The sequence below is a fragment of the Mirounga angustirostris genome, unplaced genomic scaffold (assembly GCF_029215605.1).
Source record: "Mirounga angustirostris isolate CCGP_5_RB_7025 unplaced genomic scaffold, mMirAng1.0.hap1 SCAF_7, whole genome shotgun sequence".
Classification (NCBI taxonomy): Eukaryota; Metazoa; Chordata; class Mammalia; order Carnivora; family Phocidae; genus Mirounga; species Mirounga angustirostris.
The window spans coordinates 2,132,169-2,152,331 of NW_026991715.1; the positions used below are offsets into that span (position 1 = coordinate 2,132,169).

The 20,163-nt window shown below is 67.4% G+C and overlaps 2 protein-coding genes across 16 annotated transcripts; one reads left to right on the forward strand and one right to left on the reverse strand.

Annotated features, from left to right (window-relative positions):
- Positions 1–133: 133 nt before the first annotated feature.
- Positions 134–4,638, reverse strand: MRPL55 (mitochondrial ribosomal protein L55). 14 transcript variants are annotated; one of them, XM_045871066.3, is made up of 6 exons: positions 4,288–4,638; positions 3,924–4,032; positions 3,508–3,595; positions 2,458–2,604; positions 730–931; positions 134–344 (listed from the first exon to the last, which is right to left on the reverse strand). In XM_045871066.3, exons 1-6 carry the CDS (start codon positions 4,636–4,638, stop codon positions 192–194), a joined length of 1,050 nt encoding a protein of 349 aa, XP_045727022.2. In that variant the 3' UTR covers positions 134–191. The 14 variants fall into 14 exon arrangements, with proteins under 14 accessions (XP_045727022.2, XP_045727021.2, XP_045727024.1 ...); XM_045871065.3 differs by having other exon boundaries at positions 3,508–3,598; XM_045871068.3 differs by having other exon boundaries at positions 3,910–4,032; positions 4,288–4,322.
- On the forward strand, positions 4,569–12,712 carry GUK1 (guanylate kinase 1). 2 transcript variants are annotated; one of them, XM_064595672.1, is made up of 9 exons: positions 4,569–4,697; positions 8,885–8,935; positions 10,031–10,144; positions 10,475–10,516; positions 10,868–10,964; positions 11,766–11,904; positions 12,121–12,205; positions 12,331–12,416; positions 12,533–12,712. In XM_064595672.1, the coding sequence occupies exons 1-9, from the start codon at positions 4,637–4,639 to the stop codon at positions 12,566–12,568; spliced, it is 711 nt and encodes a 236-aa protein (XP_064451742.1). In that variant the 5' UTR covers positions 4,569–4,636; the 3' UTR covers positions 12,569–12,712. The 2 variants fall into 2 exon arrangements, with proteins under 2 accessions (XP_064451742.1, XP_045745915.1); XM_045889959.3 differs by lacking the exon at positions 4,569–4,697 and adding an exon at positions 7,417–7,928.
- The last annotated feature ends 7,451 nt before the right edge of the window (positions 12,713–20,163 follow it).

Below are 20,163 nucleotides of genomic sequence, written 5' to 3' on the forward strand. Positions count from 1 at the left end.
GGCTCCAGGGCCCTTCCTCCTCCCACACTGTGGCTCGCGTGCCCTTCAGGCCCTGTGCCAACACCAGGCCCCAGCCAATTCCGGGCCACCCGGTTGGCCTGGTCACCAGAAGGAAAGGCCCCGTGGAGACGGCTTTGTGAACACACCATTTAAAGACACACCCTCCCCACCCAGGGCAGCTTCCAGGCAGGTCACTTTTTTGTCCAAAACCGCTTGTACCGCTCCTCGTCAAAGTCATCACTGAGCTCCGGCTTCTCCTCCTTTTTCTTTTGGAGCTGGGTCTCGCGTTTCCGGAGCCGCGTCCGCCTCTCCTCTGGGGACAGGGTGTCCAGGTCCACGGGCATCTGCGGGGAGGAGCGTGCCCACCGTTTGCTCAGAGGGCCCGGGGCCTTGTCCGTGTCCCTTCACCTCGTTCTCCGCAGTTGGGGGTGTTTACCTTCTGCTAGGTTTTGTCTCCCGTCAAAGCTCACAACCCTTAAGCAAACTTTTCTGCTTGTTTCCCCAGCACTGACGCTCATTCGACACACAGCTGCTGTCCGGTCCTGCCCCGCGGAGGGGACTGCACCCTCCGTTCCCCTCTCCTCATTCTGCAGTTCCAGTTCATGGCTCGCCCTCCCTCCCCCTTCGAGCCGCGCAGATGCCGAGTGAGCCCGTAAGCCCCGGGAGGAGCGGCTGCTAGGGGCCAGCCCGCCAAGACCTGTACCCCAGGGAGCGCAGGGAGGGGCATACCTCCAGCACTCGTCGTGGTTCCCGATAGCGGATGTGGACGGTGGAGCCGTCCTGCTTGACCAGGAGCACGGGGTAGAGGCGTGCATAGGCCTGTCGGTGCACACGCGTGAGCCAGGCCCTGCTGCTGTCAGCCTGCCGGGAGGACGTGTGCAGGCCGCGGCGCGCCGGAGCAGACCCCGTCAGCACATGCTGCCGCAGCAGGCTGCAGACAGACACACGCTCCAGTCAGTGGCTGCTGCTGGCCCAGGCCGCCCAGCCCCCCTGGGGGCACGTGGTGATGCACGCCGAGCGGGGCATGGTCCCCAGCTCCTGCCGCATGCAGGAGACTGCTGGGCCCAGTGCAGGAGGCTTTCAGACGAGTGCAGGCAGAGTCAGCAGCTGGGACCCCAGTGGGCTCAGGGCGCTGTCGCTGCACAGCTCAGGAGCCGGACGCACGAGCGTCAGGCCCGGAACAGACTTCCAGGGGAACCTACACCCAGTCCTAGGGCCGGGACCTCTGTCTCCCCCAGATTCACACATCGAAGCCCAGCCTCCATGGGATGACACCAGGCATGGGGCCGGTAGGAGATGAGGAGGATCACGTGAGGTCATGAGGGCCCCCGTGGTGGGACTGGTGCCCTTCTAAGAGCCAGAGAGCAGAACTCCACTGTGAAGACTCAGAGCCAGGAAGACAGGCCTCAGCAGAACCCCAGTCTGCCGGCACCCTGAGCTCAGACTTCCAGCCTCCAGAACCCTGGAGAGGAGGCCGCCCGGCCTGTGGCATTCTGTTAGGGCAGTGTGAACAGACCAAGACACCTGCAGTCCACCTGGTTTCTGAGCGTGGCCGACACCTGGCCTTCCTGCACACAGCAGGGCGTGTGCGCTGAGGTGACGGGAGGACAGAGGAAGCCCCGTGTGCGCCATCTCCCGGGCCGCGTGACCCCCAGTGTCCCTTCCAGCCCGGCTCTCATGCAAACTTGGATTCAGACCCCAGGCTGTCACACGGCAGAATTCCTCCCCGAGCTGTGGGGCTTGCCCGGTGCTCTTTCAGGCACCCCCCACGTGCCTTGCCACTATGCGAGCACCGGCGTCCAGCCCAAACCATCCCTGTGGCCTCCCACCTGGTCCCCACTTTGGCTCCAGCCGCGTCCCCATGCTCTCAGGACCTCTCCGTCCACAAGGCCGCCTGGCTGAGTGCTCTGCAAAAGCACAGCCCCAACCCAGCAGTACCTGCCTCGGGGGGGCGTTCCCACCACGCCCTGTACTTCCCAGCAGCCCCTCAGGCTGAGTGAGGGTGCGTCTCCTCCACTAGACCCTACTGCCCCAGTGGCAAAAACACATCCTGTTTGCTGGGAAGTCCCAGAGCCTTAACTGGACCCTCAGGCAATTCTGACAAAAGACCCCAGTCCCAGCCATTGGAGTCTCGGAGATGGCACAGAGGAGACAGGTGGTAAACTCCGGCCAGGGAAGCCTGCAGTCAGGCGGGCAGGGGAGGAGCGGCGCCAGGGAGCTCAGGACACAGCCACCCCTGAGAACCGTGGGTTGTCCGATTAGGACTGGAAGTGACCCTTGAGAGTGGATGCTCCCTCAAGAACAGCAATTCTAACATGAACTTTCTTAGGACAAGGGCCCTACAGGGAACGTTGCAGCCAGAGTCCCTTGCCTAGTTTCACAATGACCCACAGATTCAGGTGCCCCATCCCTCTCCCCCAGATTCCACAGAACCCACTAGAAGCCTGCTCTCCTTACTTCTCTGTCAACGCTGCGATCACACCATACTTCTCATCTCGAGGAGGCCAGGGGGTGAGGGAAGGGCAGGAAGGGGGCAGTTCCAGGGGGAAGAGCCGGAAGGCATGGCCTTCTCCAAGGACCCAGAGCCAGGCTGGGCTGCAGGATCTGAACAGGAACGTCACCACCACCACGTGTTTGGTGCTAAGTACTCACAAACTGCTTCCATTCCTCCCTCGACACCTGCCACAGCATCCATCCATCCACCGCACCTGCTCGTACCTCATTCCTCCCTCGACAGCTGCCACAGCACCCATCCATCCGTCTGCACCTGCTCGTACCTCCTTCCTCCCTCGACACCTGCCACAGCATCCATCCATCCACCGCACCTGCTCGTACCTCATTCCTCCCTCGACACCTGCCACAGCATTCATCCATCCATCCGCACCTGCTCGTTCCTCATCCCTCCCTGACACCTGCCATAGCATCCATCCATCCATCCGCACCTGCTTGTACCTTCCTCCCTCGACACCTGCCACAGCATTCATCCATCCACCGCACCTGCTCGTACCTCATTCCTCCCTCGACAGCTGCCACAGCACCCATCCATCCGTCTGCACCTGCTCGTACCTCCTTCCTCCCTCGACACCTGCCACAGCATTCATCCATCCATCCGCACCTGCTCGTTCCTCATCCCTCCCTGACACCTGCCATAGCATCCATCCATCCACCGCACCTGCTCGTACCTCCTTCCTCCTTCGACACCTACCACAGCATTCATCCATCCATCCGCACCTGCTCGTTCCTCATCCCTCCCTGACACGTGCCATAGCATCCATCCATCCACCGCACCTGCTCATACCTCCTTCCTCCCTCGACACCTACCACAGCATTCATCCATCCATCCGCACCTGCTCGTACCTCATTCCTCCCTCGACACCTGCCATAGAGCATCCAGCCATCTGCACGCACCTGCTTGTACCTGTTCTCCAGAAAAACACACCGGCTAGGAAAGCTCCCCTTAGATGGCCCATGACAGCAGTCCCCAGGGGCTGGGAAGCCCCTGCTTACCCAAGCAGCCTGCCCATGGTGGCCATTCCTCCTGAGGGCCCCTGTGGCACGTGGAGCCTCGGGGTCAGCTGCTGGCCTAGCGTGCGACCTGCTGGGCAAGGAAATAAGACATCTTTTCAAAAGACAGGGTTTTCCACCTAACTGACCTTCATCGAACCCCAGGCAGGAAGAAGCCACAGACCCAAGTGCGTCTCCGCCACTCCCTCCCGGCACCCTGTCAGGCTGTCGGCCCCGACGTGGCGCTGGAGTCGTCTACGGAAGGGTTCCGAGTGCCGGACGCCCAAGCCTCTGCGTCAGGAAGCCTGCAGCCGGGCCAGACCCTTTCTAGCGGGTTCCGGAGTCCGGGAAGCCGCTCCAGGACGCAGTGTACCGTACACGGTGGGGCTTCCCAAGGTCACCTACTTCCCACAACATACAGCGGTGTCCGCCGAGACTCAAGGCCACCGCTACTAAGCGCCGGGAACCCGGAAGGCGTCTGCGCTGAGGTCTGCGCCGCGACGAGCCGGGACGCTGAACGCCGAACGCCTGCGCGAGACGTCGGACATTCGGAGCCCAGGAAGAGAGCCCTCCCGGCCAGGGCCCCCGTCTGCGTGGGCAGGGGATCCGCAGGCCTCCCTCCGCCTCCAGAAGCGATCCGGCGGGAAAACGAGAGGCTGGGAGACAAGCAAGCCGATGCGCCCCATCCCGTCGCCCCGAGGGCCGGCGGCTGGCGGCGGAGCCCGGCCCACCCATCGGGGAGAGCCCTTCCCGCCCCGCGACGCCGCGCCTTCCGGCACCCACCTGCCCTCCTGCTTGAGCTCCGGAGCAACGTCGAGTGCCAGGGTCCCGGCCGCCGCTGGCCAGACGGGACGGGAAGGGACCGGCGCCGAGCACACGGTCACGGCCGACCCAGCGCCCCGTCCTCCAGGGGCACCGCCGCGACGTCATCGGCGAGCGCTGCGTCGCGCGGCACTGACGACAGCCTGGGGGGCGGGGCGAGGCCGGCGCCGTGCTATGACGCGCACCTCTTCCGACGGTGGCGGGCCGGCGCGGCTCCATGACGTACCCTCCGCGGGCGGGGCGGGCGCGGCGCTGTGACGTAGCCCCGCGGGCCGCGGCGGCGGCGGCGGCGGCGGCGGCGGCGCCCTTCATGCTGCGACGCCCGCTGGCCGGGCTGGCGGCCGCCGCCTTGGGCCGGGTCCTCTCGGACGGTGAGTGGCGGGGCCTCCCGGGGGGCGGAGGCCGAGGCTCCCGGCCTGGGGCTCGCGTGGCGCGGTCGTTGAACCGGGGTCGTGCCCCTCGCAGCCCCGGTGTTCCCGGAGCGCCGTCCGGGGCCTGGCCGGCGGGGTGGCTCGTCGCGGGAGCGGGGCCGTGCGCCCTCACGTGGACAGGGCCGCCCTGGGTGCGTGTGCGTGTCTGCGGTGCTCGCGCTTCTTGCTTGGGCGACTTACAAGCCGCTGCCCCTGGCTGGTCCTCGAGGTGTAGCGGCGGCTTCTACCGGCACGCGAGCCCGCGCGGCCGGACGACTACGCGCCGGATGCCCGTGTGGGGCCTGCGGGGTGCGGAGGGGCAGAGAGGGGAAGCGGCCCGACCGCGCTCCCCCATGGGGGCCGCGCGCACCGCCGGAAGCTCCGGGAGATGCGAGGCCCCTGCGCGCGTGCGGTGCCTTCTCTGAGCTCACGGAGGGAAGCAGAGACGAGAGCAGGGAAGCCGTCCTGCTGGTGCAGCTTTTGGGTGGGCTTCAGTCCCCACCCGGAGGGCAGGCGGTCCTCCGAGCTCTCCCCGCCCCAGGGCCCCCCTTCCGTCCCCGGGGTGGCTGCGGGTCCTGCAGGGGCGGAGCTGGTTCTCTGAGTTCTCCCCGCCCCGAGGGGTCCCCTCCCGTCCCCGGGGTGGCTGCGGGGTCCTGCAGGGGCGGAGCTGGTCCTCTGAGCTCTCCCCGCCCGTCCCGGGGTGGCTGCCGGGTCCTGCAGCGGTGGAGCTGGTCCTCCGAGCTCTCCCCGCCCCGGGGGTCCCCTCCCGTCCCGGGATGACTGCGGGGTCCTGCAGGGGTGGAGCTGGTTCTCTGAGCTCTCCCCGCCCCGAGGGGTCCCCTCCCGTCCCCGGGGTGGCTGCGGGTCCTGCAGGGGCGGAGCTGGTTCTCTGAGCTCTCCCCGCCCCGAGGGGTCCCCTCCCGTCCCCGGGGTGGCTGCGGGGTCCTGCAGGGGCGGAGCTGGTCCTCCGAGCTCTCCCCGTCCCGGGGGTCCCCTCCCGTCCCGGGATGACTGTGGGGTCCTGCAGGGGTGGAGCTGGTCCTCCGAGCTGTCCCCGCCCCGAGGGGCCCCCTCCCGTCCCCGGGGTGGCTGCGGGGTCCTGCAGGGGCGGAGCTGGTCCTCCGAGCTCTCCCTGCCCCGGGGGGTCCCCTCCCGTCCTGGGATGACTGCGGGGTCCTGCAGGGGTGGAGCTGGTTCTCTGAGCTCTCCCCGCCCCGAGGGCCCCCCTCTGTCCCCGGGGTGGCTGCGGGTCCTGCAGGGGCGGAGCTGGTCCTCCGAGCTCTCCCCGCCCCGGGGGTTCCCCTCCCGTCCCGGGATGACTGCGTGGTCCGCCCCGTCCCCGGGGTGGCTGCGGGTCCTGCAGGGGCAGAGCTGGTCCTCTGAGCTCTCCCCGCCCCGAGGGGCCCTGTCTGCCCGGGATGACTGCGGGGTCCTGCAGGGGCGGAGCTGGTCCTCCGAGCTCTCCCCGCCCCGGGGGTTCCCCTCCCGTCCCGGGATGACTGCGTGGTCCGCCCCGTCCCCGGGGTGGCTGCGGGTCCTGCAGGGGCAGAGCTGGTCCTCTGAGCTCTCCCCGCCCCGAGGGGCCCTGTCTGCCCGGGATGACTGCGGGGTCCTGCAGGGGCGGAGCTGGTCCTCTGAGCTCTCCCCGCCCGTCCCGGGGTGGCTGCGGGGTCCTGCAGCAGTGGAGCTGGTCCTCCGAGCTCTCCCTGCCCCGGGGGGGGGGGGGGGAGTCCCCTCCCGTCCCCAGGGTGGCTGCGGGGTCCTGCAGGGGCGGAGCTGGTCCTCTGAGCTCTCCCTGCCCGTCCCGGGGTGGCTGCGGGGTCCTGCAGCGGTGGAGCTGGTCCTCCGAGCTCTCCCCGCCCCGAGGGCCCCCTTCCCGTCCCCGGGGTGGCTGCGGGGTCCTGCAGGGGCAGAGCTGGTCCTCCGAGCTCTCCCTGCCCCAAGGGCCCCCCTCCCGTCCCCGGGGTGGCTGCGGGGTCCTGCAGGGGCAGAGCTGGTCCTCCGAGCTCTCCCTGCCCCGGGTTGGGGGGTCCTCTCCGGTCCCTGGGGTGGCTGCGGGGTCCTGCAGGGGTGGAGCTGGTCCTCTGAGCTCTCCCCGCTCGTCCCAGGGTGGTTGCGGGGTCCTGCAGCGGTGGAGCTGGTCCTCCGAGCTGTCCCTGCCCCGAGGGGCCCTGTCTGCCCGGGATGACTGCGGGGTCCTGCAGGGGCGGAGCTGGTCCTCTGAGCTCTCCCCGCCCCGAGGGGCCCTGTCTGCCCGGGATGACTGCGGGGTCCTGCAGGGGTGGAGCTGGTCTTCCGAGCTCTCCCCGCCCCGAGGGGCCCTGTCTGCCCGGGTTGACTGCGGGGTCCCGGTCTGCCCTGCTGACCAGCGCTACCAGGTGGTACAGATACAAGTTCTTGCCCAACGATAGGGTGTGGGCGGCTCTCCTTTCGGGCTTGTGGGCGTCCTTGGTGGAGCTGAGCTTTTCAGGACCAGAGACGTCAGTCTGGGCTGCTGGACTCTGGCCGGCTGATGTAATCGGACGTTGTTTTGAGAACAGCGAGAGGGAGCGCGCTTCGTTCATCCAGGTACCAGTGCCGCCTCACCCGCTGTCACTGGTCCTTCTCGTCGGGGATGGAGGTGGGGCCCTGTGGCCAGCGTGGGGCCCACGGGGATGGGAGGAGGGAGGCGGAGATCCCCCAGTCCCCTGTGAGGGCTCCTGGGCAGCATGGTTCCCCAGCGTGGCCTTTGCAGGGGTCTCGTGTCCCGCAGACACCGCCCGGCCCCTGACGGGTCAGCAGGGACCCAGCAGGGCTCTGGGATGCCTGTGGTTTCCTCTGCCCCCTGCCCCCCGGCTGAACAGCCACTCACCGCTCCACACAGCAGGCCCCCTCGCACCCCGGGTCGCTGCCAGGCCTGGTGGAGGTGATCCTCGCGTTGACCACGCCCTCGCCCTGGCTGGAGCCGCGGCTGCGGCAGTTCATGGGCGGGCTCCTGGGAGTTCCGCGGGTGAACACACACCGTCTGTTTCTTTTTGACCGCACCCAGACTTTGTTTCTTTGTCTCAACTGTTACTTTCTGGTCTGTGCCGTTTTGGGTGTAGCCGAGAAACGCGTTCATGAAGAGGAGCGGGAAGGGAGGGGGCGTTGTGGTGCGACTGGGGCTGGAAGCGTATGACCCCCGTGTCCAGGAGGAAAGGTGCAGTCGAGAGGGTGAGCTGCTGGGAGCGCTGGTGTGGGGGCGGACGCCTCTGGACTCTGGCCCCAGGTCCCTCCCTGGCCCTGCCTGTGCTGGGCCTCGGTTTCCCCTGTGTGAGAGCAAGGCTGGCCCCCCTCGGAGGGCCTGAGCTTCTTCCTGCTCTGGAGCTCTTATGCCCCTGGCCCGCCCACCCTGCTGGAGTCGTCCACGGTCTCAGAGGGCCCGGCTTCCTCTCAAGGAAGACGGGCCCTGCACCACTGGGGAGGGGAAGTGAGAAGATGTCGGCTGTTCTGTGGGTGTCCCACTTCCAGCCAGGCTCCCGGCGGGTCGCGTAGCTAGGACATGTCCCCCACACGCCTCTTTTGGGGGCGGGCATGACCAGCCTTTTCGGCCCGGGCCCACCTGTCGTGTTTTAGGAGAGGGCCCGCTTGCGCATTGCCGGGGCTTGGAGGCCTGGAGCTCCAGCCCGTGTTGGGTGTGCTCCTGTCGAAGGTGGGTTTGGTCAGGACTCTGCCGCCGTGGCCACTGGACGCAAGACTAGGCTGCCCTGGTGTGGTCTGTGTGAGCCTCCGTTTGTGTCTGGCTGAGCCAGCCTTGGGCTCTGCGGGCACCACTCGAGGGAGGACTCAGCGCCCTTGGCAGGGCCCAAGATGGCCAGGCGTCTCCCACCCCCGCAAGATGATGCCAGGCGGGTGGCCCCTACCCCACCTTATCAGTGTTGTAGGCCTTGAGCACGGGGGTGGTCTGCTGCCCATGGGAGAAGGCGGGCAGGGCGGGGATCCTGAGCACGCACCTGCTGCTCACTGCGGCGCTCCCGGTGGCTGGTGGGCTTGGGAGGGCGGGGCTCTGGACGTTTGGGCGGGAGGCGGCGGTCAGACCTGCGTGGCCCGCCCCGCGCCGGAGGGTGTCGGGCACTGGGACTTCCGTTAGCGGTGTGCGGCCCTCACCGGAGACGTGTATTTCCCGGTAGGTTTGCCGTCTCCACATGTCGGAGCTGATGGAGGTCTGGCCCTGCCCACAGGTACGGGGCGCAGGCAGGAACCGCTGGGGAGTTTACAGTTGGGGGCTCCAGGGTGCCCACGGCCTCTGGGACACAGGTGCCTCTTCGTGCAGTCCTTGGTGGGGAATCCCTCTAGGTCCTTCTGTCCTGGAGGCGGGCGCTCCAAGTTGGGCCCCGAGCGCGGGAAAGCCGGGACACCGCTGCTGGTAGGAGGATGCGTCCTTGAACCGGACACCTGGCAGAGGGGTCGCGGGAGGTGACGCTCAGCGTGTGGTGCCCGGCCCCTCTCGTGTGTCTTTGGCAGGGGATGCCTCCTGCTTGCGGTCCTTCCAGGGCGTGTACGGATGGCGTGGCGGCCTCAGAATAGCCGTGCTTGAGCCAGATTACCGTGCTGGCCTACATCGAGGATTAGGGAGCAGGTGGCCCCAGGCCGGGACCCAGGGCAGCCCCGGGGAGTCTGCCGGCCCGCCGGGGGCCCCCAGATGGAGCCCTGCAGGGCCAGCCCCAGGAAGGAGCAGCTGCGGCTGGCCGCACACCCTCCCAGGCCTCCCTCTGTCCCCACCGTCGGTGCCGGTTCTCCTCACGTGGGACGCCCCGTGGCTGGGTGGTGGCAGGGCGAGGAGCAGCCTTTGCTCCTTGTCCCCGGCGGCTGCCTCGGGAGGGATTTAGTGCTCAGGGGGCGGGGGGCAGGCAGGGGTGAGCTCCAGCTCTTGCAGAGCAACCTCGGGCTGATCACAGAGCTGCACCCTGCCAGGAGGTGGGGCGTGGGGGCGAGCTGGGGGTGGTCGGGTGGGTGCGAGCTGGTGGGGCCGGGGTCCTCTGGAGGGCCCTCTGCTCCGGGGGCAGCTGTCCGAGCCCTGTGCTGCGGGCCGGCCACCTGCCGGCTTCCCGGGGCCCGGCGAGCAGAGGGCTGAGCGCGCTGTGGTCCTGTGGGGTCAGCCCCACGTCCCGGCGCTGTTGTGAGATCAGCCTGGGGCCCCGCGTGCAGCCAGGAGCTGCAGTCCAGGGCTGGACAGCCGGGAGCCGCACGGTGCGGCCGGAGCGGGTTCTAGTCCAGGGCTCTTGGAGGCTGCGCCCCGGCATGGCCTCGCTGACGTCTGTCTCCCTCGCCCACAGGGATGTCAGGACCGAGGCCGGTGGTCCTGAGTGGACCATCAGGGGCCGGGAAGAGCACCCTGCTGAAGAGACTCTTGCAGGAGCATGGCAGCGTCTTCGGCTTCAGCGTGTCCCGTGAGGCCCAGGCTGCGGTGGGGGTGTGGCGGGGGGTTTCAGCCATGCAGGGGTGGGGCCAGGCCCCTGCTGACCCACACAGACGGGGGAGGATCCCCATGCGCTGACCCTGACCTGCAGCCCCCCCACACCCACACAGACGGGGAAGGGTCCCCATGCGCTGACCCTGACCTGCAGCCCCCCACACCCACACACATGGGGGACGGTCCCCACGCCGCTGACCCTGACCTGCAGCGCCCCACACATGGGCAGAGCCTGGCCCGCGGGGGAGGCGTGGGTGGGGTGTGGGGGTCCAGGTGTCCCAGGTCGATCCCAGGCACTTGTTCCTAGACACCACGAGGGACCCGCGGCCTGGAGAAGAGAATGGCAAAGGTGAGCTGGGCCTCGGCATCTGGGTGCCCGTCTGCAGGGTGGGCAGCGTGCTGGCGCTCGGGTGGAGACGGAGTGAGGTCGCCGCGGGGCATCTTTCCTGACCCATGCGAGCGTGTGTGGTTGACTCCAGGCTTCCTCTGTAGTGTCCACGGGATCAGCCCCCATAGCATCCCCCAGGAAGCCCGTGGTTTTCTGGCTCTCGTGACAGGGATGATGTGAGAAAGTGCTGTACGTGGGTTCTCTGTTCGGTGGGGCTGACAGGTCCACGGGGAAGCGGACTCTGGCCACGTTTGGTCCCCGAGCGCCCTGGGGCTTGGGCCGTGGGCAGGCCTCAGATAGCTGTCCTTGCAGATTACTACTTCGTGACCAGGGAGGTGATGCAGAGGGACATCGCCGCGGGCGACTTCATCGAGCACGCCGAGTTCTCGGGGAACCTGTATGGGACTAGGTGGGCCACCCTGGGCACCTCCCCTCCCTCCCAGGGCCTTCCCCTTTGGCTAGACCCAGGCAGGGCGTCTTGTGTGGGTTCTCTAAGGTGCCCACCACGTCGGGTCGAGACGGGGCAGCCGTTGGGGCCCTCCGGGCTGCCTCCTCCCGGCCACCTGTGTGCCCCTGGCCAGGCCTCTGTGGGAACCGCAGGTCCCTGGGGACGGTGCACAGAGAGGACTCGGGGAATCCGGGTCCCCTAGGTGCACAGGCTGAACTGCGGCCTGCCTTCCTGCAGCCCCTGGGCGGGCATGGGAGTGCCCCCCCGTCCACAGGGTCTCTGCCCGCTCTTCCTACCTGGCTGGCAGGCCCCGAGCAGGGTCGTGGGCAGGCGGGCCCAGGCATGCCTCTGAGCAGCCTGTCCCTGAGCCGCCTGGCGAGGGTGAAGCAGAGACCCCACGAGGTCTATCTTGCTGCACCCCAGGCCCTGGGTGCAGCTGGGTGGGAGGGGGGGCCCCAGAGGGGTCACTGGGGCTGTTGGGCAGGCGCAGTGACTGCCAGGGCCCTCGTGCCACTAACCACAGCCACCCTCGGCCCATCAGAGGGCCCAGCACGCAGATGCTGCAGAAAGGGGGACGAGAAGCTGGGGTCCGGGTATGTTCTTGTGGACGTTCTGGCCGGGCCCACGCCCAGCGCAGGCCAGTGGGGGAGGCAGGAGCCCAGGGCATGGGCAGCGATGGTCCTGCGGAGGCCCTTTGAGGCCTTGGGGGGCTGCTGGGCCCAGGCAGCCCCACTGAGCGGTTCCTGCTCCTCTGTCCTCCAGCAAAGCCGCCGTGCGGGCCGTGCAGGCCATGAACCGCATCTGCGTGCTGGACGTGGACCTGCAGGGTGTGCGGAACATCAAGAAGACGGACCTGCGGCCCATCTACATCTTTGTGCAGCCGCCCTCGCTGGACGTGCTGGTGGGGGCGCTGGGCCGAAGCTGGGGGGCCGGGGCAGGGGTGCAGCCGCCCTCGCTGGACGTGGAGGGGGGTGGGGCAGGGGTGCAGCAGTCCTCGCTGGACGTCAGGTGGGGGGCGCCCTGGGGCAGGGGTGCAGCCGCCCTCGCTGGACGTCGGGGGCGCCCTGGGGCAGGATGCGGGCGACCCCAGGGACGCTGACCCTCCTGCGTGTTTCAGGAGCAGCGGCTGAGGCTGCGGAACACGGAGACAGAGGAGAGCCTGGCCAAGCGGCTGGCGGCCGCTCGGGCTGACCTGGAGAGCAGTGAGTGTGGGCCCTGGCCGCCGGGTGTCCCCCCGTCTCCTCAGCCAGCACGGGTCCCCCAGCAGCAGGATCCCCTCCCGTGGAGGACCCCCAGAGCCTGCACTGACCCTGTCCCCCCACCCCAGGCAAGGAGCAGGGCCTGTTTGACCTGGTCATCGTCAACGACAATCTGGACGTGGCCTTTCGGGCCCTGGAGGAGGCTCTGGCCGAGGTGGGCTCCGCAGGGGGCGGGACTCAGCCCTGTGTTGCACATGGGAGCAGGGGCTGGGTAGGCCGCGTGGCCGTCAGCCCACACTGGCTGAGACCCTCCTTCTCTGTCCACGGCAGGAAATCAAGAAGGCTCAGCGGACCAGCCGCTCCTGAGCAGGACCACCAGCTGCGTGCTCCCCGGTGGGGACTGCGCTCGCCTCGGCTAGTGCCCAGACTGCCGCGGCCAGAGGACCCTGGCCTCCCTTTACTCCTCTGTCGTGGGAGCTGTGCCGGGGTGTAATAAAGAACTGCTGGGCAGCAGTGTCCGTGAGCCCATGGCCTCTGTTCTGGGCAGGGCACTGGGGACAGGGGCCGTGCACACCTCCACAGTGGATCCCCGCTCCCGGCGGCCCGCCAGACTCCCTGGGTTCTACTTGCTGGGGCTCCCTCTGCCCCGTCTTCACACCAGGGAGACCCTTGGCCTGCAGCTGAGCTGGGGCCCCGGGCGGCGTGGATGAGCCTGCTGGACAACAGCTGCCTCTCCCACTGGCTCGTGGAGGTGCCATGAAGCCTTGTATGGGGAGAAGGACCCGGAGCTCATCCTGCTGGAGCCCCCTCACTTCCTGCTCGTCCCTACCCTGGGCCATGCTGGCTCAGGGACAGCCACTGCTGACCGGGAGGGAGGCCAAACCCCTGCATTGTGCCGAGTGCTGTCCTCTGTCTTGTGCATGGTCCCCTGAGCCCGGTCCGGTCCCCGTGTTCCAGGGAAGGACACTGGAGGGTCGGAGAGGGGCTGTCCCTCAGCTCTGGTCCGTGCCCGGGCCATGCTCCTGTGGTGGGACCCAGGCAGAAGTAGACAGGCTGGGCGCTGTCCCAAAGCCCAGATGCATGCACAAGGGTAGGTGGGAGCCTGGCCTGGATGCAGGCCGGCCACATCAGCCGGCAGAGGGTTACTGGGCATCCCCCCGCCCCCAGGCCAGAAGGCAGGTGAGGCGGGGCCAGACTGATGTGCGGAGGGAGGGGGGTGTGGAGGGGAGGCCCCCTTCCTCTCTGGGCCCTGTCCAGCCCCAGGGACAATCGGGAATTCAGACCCCAGGCCTTGGGGGGAACAATGGAGCCCTTGAAGGCCCTCCCCCCGCATTGTGCTTGGTGGTGAGAGGTGGCCCTGGGTCAGGCCCAGGACTCGGCCAGGCACACACCCTGCGAGGGACAGTGTCCATCCGGCTGGCAGGTGGAAGGGCTCAGGGACTCCCATTTCCTGGCCTGGAAAAGGTAGGGCGCTGTCCAGGGGACCAGGCGTGGGCAGCCGTGTGGGGACAGACGTCACGCACCCTGTCTGTGGGCCCGGGGTCTCGGGCTCAGGAGACGCACTCGGGGGACACCAGGTACCGTGCCTGGCTGGACCACCCTCCGTTCTCAGGGGACAAAATGGCATGGTGGGGGAGGTGGGGCCCCAGGGCTGCTCAGGCCAGCTGGTGAGCGGGAAGGGAAGGGGGTGCACCGGGGACCTTCCCCAGCAGCTGGGGCTCCTCAGCTGGGCCGGTCCGGCCAGCCAGCTGCAGTGTGTCCAGAGGCTGGGCCTCAGACGGTTCTGGCCCTGTGGGAGGCTGGGGAGGCCTACCCCGCACACGTGGCCGACACACCGGGGTGGGTACACCTGCGTGCCCAGCACAGCGCTCCTGAGCTGGCCTGGGGCTCCTTCCCGTAAGTCCTCGGGGGCGCCTGCTAGACCGCAGGTCCTCAGGTCTGGGCCCCAGGGGTCACCGGGAGCAGACCAGACCCCTGTTGTCCAGGAGCGGCCCCCAGCGTGCCACAGATGTGGTGAGTGAGTGGGCGGGCGGCCACGGCCCCGGGCATGGTGCCAGACTGCTGTGGGGCGTGGGGTCTGGGCAGGGTGGCGGCACTTTGGGAGGGGTGGAGGCCCCTGCGGGTGGTGGTAGGGTGCTCTCGCAGGTCCCAGCCATCCCCATGCCAGGGCTCCCGGGCTTCCTGTCACGGCAGCCCCAGGAGCCGCTGCGACGCCCTCCCCAGACCTGGCCCCTGCGGGACGAGCACCCTCACTGGACGCAGAGGGACTGCAGGGGGGAGCGGTTTGCCGGCCCAGCCAACCTCCCCGGCTCATCCTGCCCCTGCTGAGCACCCGTGTGGTGGGAGGGGGCTTGTGTGTGAGTGAGGGTGGGGGGGTGCATTGTGCACACGTGCGAGTGCTGGGGTCTGTACGTGGACCCTGTGAGGGTGGGGGCTCCCTGGGGCAGAACCCACAGGCTGAGTGTGGAGCAGGAGGGGACTGGAGAGGGGAGGCAGTGGGGAGCCTGGGGGCAGCCCCTGTCCACCAAGCGCGAGACCAGTGTGCTCGGGAGCCACGTGGGGCAGATGGCAGTGGCAGGGTGCCCTCCACGCCTGGGGTTGGAGGACTGGGCCGCCTCTGCTCTGGGCCAGGTGGTCCCGGTGGAGCCCGACTGAGGCCCCCAGGGTGGCGGTCCAGGGGCCCGGGGCAGGACAGGGGACACCCGTAGAGCCAACAGAGGGAGACCTTGGGGGAGTCCCGTGGCCGGGTCAGGCCCTGGGCTCTGAGCTCTTAAAGTTCAGGCCCAAGCTGACCTTGGGGTGCTTGTAGGCGCTCATGTGTGGATGAGGGGCCACCCAGTGCTGGGCGTGCTTAGGAAGGGCAAGAGGCTGCCTCAGCTGCTAGGTTCTGCCAGAGAACCTAGCGGTGCCCTGAGGTTCCCAGGGCAGGGTCCCTTGCAGATTTGGTGAGCTGAGCATTCTGGGGGGGCCTGCCTGGCAGCCCCACCTCAGTGGGAGGAAGCTCCGCCTGCCCTGGAGGGGCTCCTGGGAGGAAGCCAGGCCAGGGATGGGAAGGAAATGGCTGGGCAGGCCCTGGCCCTCACCCCCTGCACACCCCTCCGCTCCCAGGACCTTTGTTCAGACCCCTGCAGGCGTGAGAGGAGCTCAAGTGCAGAGGCCACTCATGGATGCAGGCCATCCTGCTGCCTGCCAGAGCCCACCACCCTCCTCCCGGCAGTCTGGCCGCCCCCCCCCCCCCCCCCCCCCCGCCAAGGCCCTTGCTTCCCCCTCCCGGATCCTGGATCCCGCTGAGAGCGATCCCACCCACACTTGCTCTGACCGAGCTTTGGGGGAGCTGCCATCTGAACGGAGCTTAGGTCCCTGCAAACCAGCACCCCTACCCCCACCCCACCCCCACCCAGTGGCCGAGCCCCACTGGCCTCCTACTGGCAGCACTGGACAGCCTTGGGTCAGCCCTTCACCCCTCCTGGGGGTCAGGGGCCTCCCTGGGGCCTGTGGCTCAGCAGGAGTCATCAGCCAAAGTCCCTGCTCCACGTTGCAACCTCCGGAGAAGTACCTGCCAGACAGGAGGACCCCCGTGCCGGGGCAGGGAAGCCACCCCCGCTCCCCAGCAGCGCTCTTCACATCATCCGGGCCCCTTCTCGGTAACAAAAGCCCACACTTGCACATAGTCCTCCTGCTCCCCTGTGTCCTCTCCTGGAGCCCTTCCACCCCGAACATCGAACATCGACATCGGAGCGTTTATCCTCACAACTCCTCCAGGTGCCCCAGGGTCTCCCTGTGCACTCTCCTGTCCCCGTCCTCCGCTCACCTGTGCTGACCCCCTGGCTGTGTTGATGTCAGGTACCCGTGGAGCGAGGAGTCTCCCATAACGCTTTCCTGCGGTGTCCCCATTGCCGGGGGGCGGGGGGTGGCTGTGCTGCAAGCCAGCTTTCTCACCAGCCTGGGGACTTCCGTTTTCTTGGAAATTCATTCATTTATTTGACAGAGCACAAGTAGGCAGAGGGAGAGGGAGCCCAACACAGGGCTCAATCCCAGGACCCCGGGGTCAAAGGCGCAGGCAGACGCCCAACCGGCCGAGCCCCCTGGGCGCCCCTAGGCTGGGACTTCTGCCAGCCTGGATGCTCCCTCCTTGCTGCGCGGGCTCTCTGGAGGGGCCGTCCTGAGGAACCGGGAGCTAGGCGGTGGGGGCTGCATACACTCTTTAGGGTTCCCTTTGCTTCCACTTTCGTTCATGTAACCGTGTATATCAGTATGGACTCATTTGTTTTACGCTTTGGGTCGGACTCTATAACTAACCCAGTCTGTAATACTGCATTACTCCACTATTAGCCAAATAGACGTGGCTTCAGACACAGGGCGCTTCTGCGGTGCGCTGCCATATCCCTCACTGTGGGCGTGCGTGTGTGTGCACGTGTGAGTGTGTGTGTGCACGTGCCTGCCCGTGTGTGCACGCGTGTGTGCATGTGCTGGTGTGTGTGCACGTGCCTGCCCGTGTGGGTGCAGGCGTGTGTGTGCATGTGCGGGCGTGTGTGTGCACGTGCCTGCCTGTGTGGGTGCGTGTGTGTGCACGTGCCTGCCTGTGTGGGTGCGTGTGGGTGCAGGCGTGTGTGTGCATGTGCGGGCGTGTGTGTGCACGAGCCCGCCTCTGGGTGCGTGTGTGTGCACGTGCCTGCCTGTGTGGGTGCAGGCGTGTGTGTGCACGCGTGTGTGCGGGCGTGTGTGCGCACGTGCCTGCCAGTGTGGGTGCGTGTGGGTGCAGGCGTGTGTGTGCATGTGCGGGCATGTGTGGGCACGTGTGTGTGCACGTGCCTGCCTGTGTGGGTGCGGGCGTGTGTGTGCACGTGCCTGCCTCTGGGTGCGTGTGTGTGCAAGTGCCTGCCTGTGTGGACGTGCGTGGGCATGTGCGGGCGTGTGTGTGCATATGCCTGCCTCTGGGTGCGTGTGGGTGCGGGCGTGTGTGTGCACGTGTGGGTGTGTGCACGTGCCTGCCTGTGTGTGCACACGTGTGTGCGGGCAGGTGTGTGCACGTGCCTGCCTGTGTGTGCACACGTGTGTGCGGGCATGTGTGTGCACATGCCTGCCTGTGTGTGCACGCGTCGGCATGTGCGAGCGTGTGTGTGCACGTGTGGGTGTGTGTGCACGTGCCTGCCTGTGTGTGCACGCGTGTGTGCGCATGTGCCTGCCTGTGTGTGTGCACGCATGTGGGTGCGGGCGTGTGTGTGCACGTGCCTGCCTCTGGGTATGTGTGTGTGCAAGTGCCTGCCTGTGTGTGTGCGTGTGCTGGTGTGTGTGTGCAAGTGCCTGCCTGTGTGTGTGCGTGTGTGTGCAAGTGCCTGCCTTTGGGTGCGTGTGGGTGCAGGCGTGTGTGTGCATGTGCGGGCGTGTGTGCATGTGCCTGCCTGTGCACGCGTGGGCATGTGCGAGCCTGTGTGTGCATGTACGGGTCTGTGTGTGCATGTGCCTGCCTGTGTGTGCACGCATGTGGGTGCGGGCGAGTGTGTGCATGTGCGGGCGTGTGTGTGCATGTGCCTGCCTCTGTGGGTGCGTGTGGGTGCAGGCGTGTGTGTGCATGTGCAGGTGTGTGTGTGCACGTGCCTGCCTGTGTGTGCACGCATGTGGGTGCGGGCGAGTGTGTGCATGTGCGGGCGTGTGTGTGCATGTGCCTGCCTCTGTGGGTGCGTGTGGGTGCGGGCGTGTGTGTGCATGTGCGGGCGTGTGTGTGCACGTGCCTGCCTGTGTGTGCACGCATGTGGATGCGGGCGAGTGTGTGCATGTGCGGGCGTGTGTGTGCACGTGCCTGCCTGTGTGTGCGCGCGCGTGTGCGGATGTGGAGGGCGTGTGTGTGCATGTGCAGGGGCTGAGGGCGTGGGCGCACGTGTCTGCACACGTGTGCATGAGAGCGTGTGTGGGCGCCCTGAGTGTGCGCACGTGCGTACTTCTGTGCATTGCTGCGCGCGCCGGCGTGTGCGCGCCGGTTTGCACTTCCTTGCTTTCCGGCACAAGCGCGTGCTCCGACGCATTCCCTCCCCCCCATGGCACGAGCAGCTCCGCCCCAGGCTCAGGGTCCTTTACTGAGAGTGGGCCCACGGTGCATGTGTTCCTTGCTATGGATGTTTTCGCACTGCCACCCTTCTAGCTGCCGGGCAAGGGACGAGGCGCGTTTACAAACCCATGTACGCGCACGTGATCGTGACATTCCCTGGGGAGCCATCCTGTCTTGTTCAGCTGAACGCGGGTTCAGACCCGATCTCCGACGCCCGACGCTACCCCACATCTACGTGGGACATTCCAGCCCCTTCCCCTTCCCGGTCTATGGCCCCCAGGTAGTGAGAACCCCCAGGCAGTGACAAATAAAGCTGATGGGGGACAGCGCTGCGGTCCCAGCCTCTGAGGCGGGGTGGGGGGGGTGGGGGGGTGGGCGGGGCGTTACGGGGCGTGGCGTGCAGAGGGTGGGCGGGCACGGACACGTATGGGCGCCTGTGCGGGGCAGGCCTGGCATGTGGGGGCGTGGAGGGTGGGGCGTGGAGGGGTGGGTGTAGGCGGGCATGGACCCGTGTCGGGTCGTGTGCAGGGTGAGCCAGGGCATGGAGCTTAGGACGTGGACGCGGTGTGGACGTGTGTGGGCGCATGAGTGTGTGCAGGGTAGGATGTGTGCAAGATGTGAGTGGGGCAAGGACGTGGGCAGGGGTGCGGGTGGAGCGTGGGTGTGTGCAAGTGTGCATGGGTATGTGAGGGGCGGGTATGCTGGAGGCGGGGCCTTGGTCCCGCGGCTGTGTGGGCTCGGCCTGGGGGTGGACCTTACGTGGCGATGGACCAGGTGTGCTTGGCTGTTACTGCAAAGTCTTGGGAGTCCCAGGCGCGGGGTCAATGGGCCTCCTAAGGTGACCGGTGAGCTAGGCTCTCAGGGAGCAAGACAGAGCCTGGCAAAGTTGCCTCCAAGCTTTGCTGATGGTGCGCAGGGGCGCAGGACAGAGAGCCGTCCAGGATAAGGGCTGGGGTTCGCCATTCCTGCCCGCATCCGCCTGGCCACGTCAGGAGGCACCTTGGGCCTTGGGTTTGGAGGACCCTCCCGCATGGGACTGAGGCCGGAGCTGGTCCGTGCAGCCTCCTGAGTGCGGAACAACCCTGGCATCACTGGGTGCGTGACATGGGCCCTGCACACACATGCACGCAGCACTGGGCGTGGCCCTCAGCTGAAGAGCCAGAGGGTGGTGCCACCAGTGAGTCTGCCCCCCACCCATAGGCAGCCTGACTCCCCAGCTGTGCTCCCTCCAACTCCTGCTGCCCAGACTGGCCCCCACCCCCAGCTGAGGGCCTGAGACGCCCTCTCTCCCTGACACATCTCATCTCTTGGCCTCTGACCGTCCAGGCTGGCCCCCAAGGCAAAGCGCTGCTTCTCACACCTCAGGGCAGGGTCAGCCCCAGCGCACAGCTAGAGCTAGTCTCAAGAGCCCCCTCTGGGGGTCTCCTCAAGCTGGCCATGGGCGTGCTGGGGACATGGTCACCCCAGGAATTAGCAAACACTACAGCAAGGCTCCCACGCATACCTAGACCACACACCAAGGGGCTCTTCCTCTCCTCGCTTCTCTGGGGTTCTCCATCTGGGAGGAAGAGAAGAGCTGGGGGCCCTCCTGCTGGGTTCCTGTGGAGGTGGGACTGTCAGGTCAGGGGCGGGGACAGATCCTGGACCAGTGGGGTTAGAACCTGGGGAGAACAGCCAGCCTGGCAGGTGAGGCGGGGCCCCGGCGTGTGGCCCCGCCAGCGGGGGAGGGCTGGGCATGTCCACCGGTGTGTAAGCGTACCTGAGTGTGTGCACGAGCGCAGCGTTGGTAAACGTGTGCAGATAGGAGTGTGTGGACATCTGTGCACTTGTTATTAGTGTGAGCACACACGAGCGTGCGTCTGTCTGGGCTCGCGTGAGCAGCTGTATGCACGTGGGTGTCTGCGTGCACGTGTGG

Coding starts and splice junctions, on each gene's coding strand:
- MRPL55 (XM_045871065.3), bottom strand. CDS start 4,638: ATGAAGGGCGCCGCCGCCGCCGCCGCCGCCGCCGCCGCGGCCCGCGGG. Junction 3,599..3,923: donor GAGTCTCGGCGGACACCGCT/GTATGTTGTGGG, acceptor TTCCTTGCCCAG/CAGGTCGCACGCTAGGCCAG. Junction 932..2,457: donor ATCGCAGCGTTGACAGAGAA/GTAAGGAGAGCA, acceptor GTCTGTCTGCAG/CCTGCTGCGGCAGCATGTGC.
- GUK1 (XM_045889959.3), top strand. CDS start 7,835: ATGAAGAGGAGCGGGAAGGGAGGGGGCGTTGTGGTGCGACTGGGGCTG. Junction 8,936..10,030: donor AGGTCTGGCCCTGCCCACAG/GTACGGGGCGCA, acceptor CCTCGCCCACAG/GGATGTCAGGACCGAGGCCG. Junction 10,145..10,474: donor CTTCGGCTTCAGCGTGTCCC/GTGAGGCCCAGG, acceptor ACTTGTTCCTAG/ACACCACGAGGGACCCGCGG.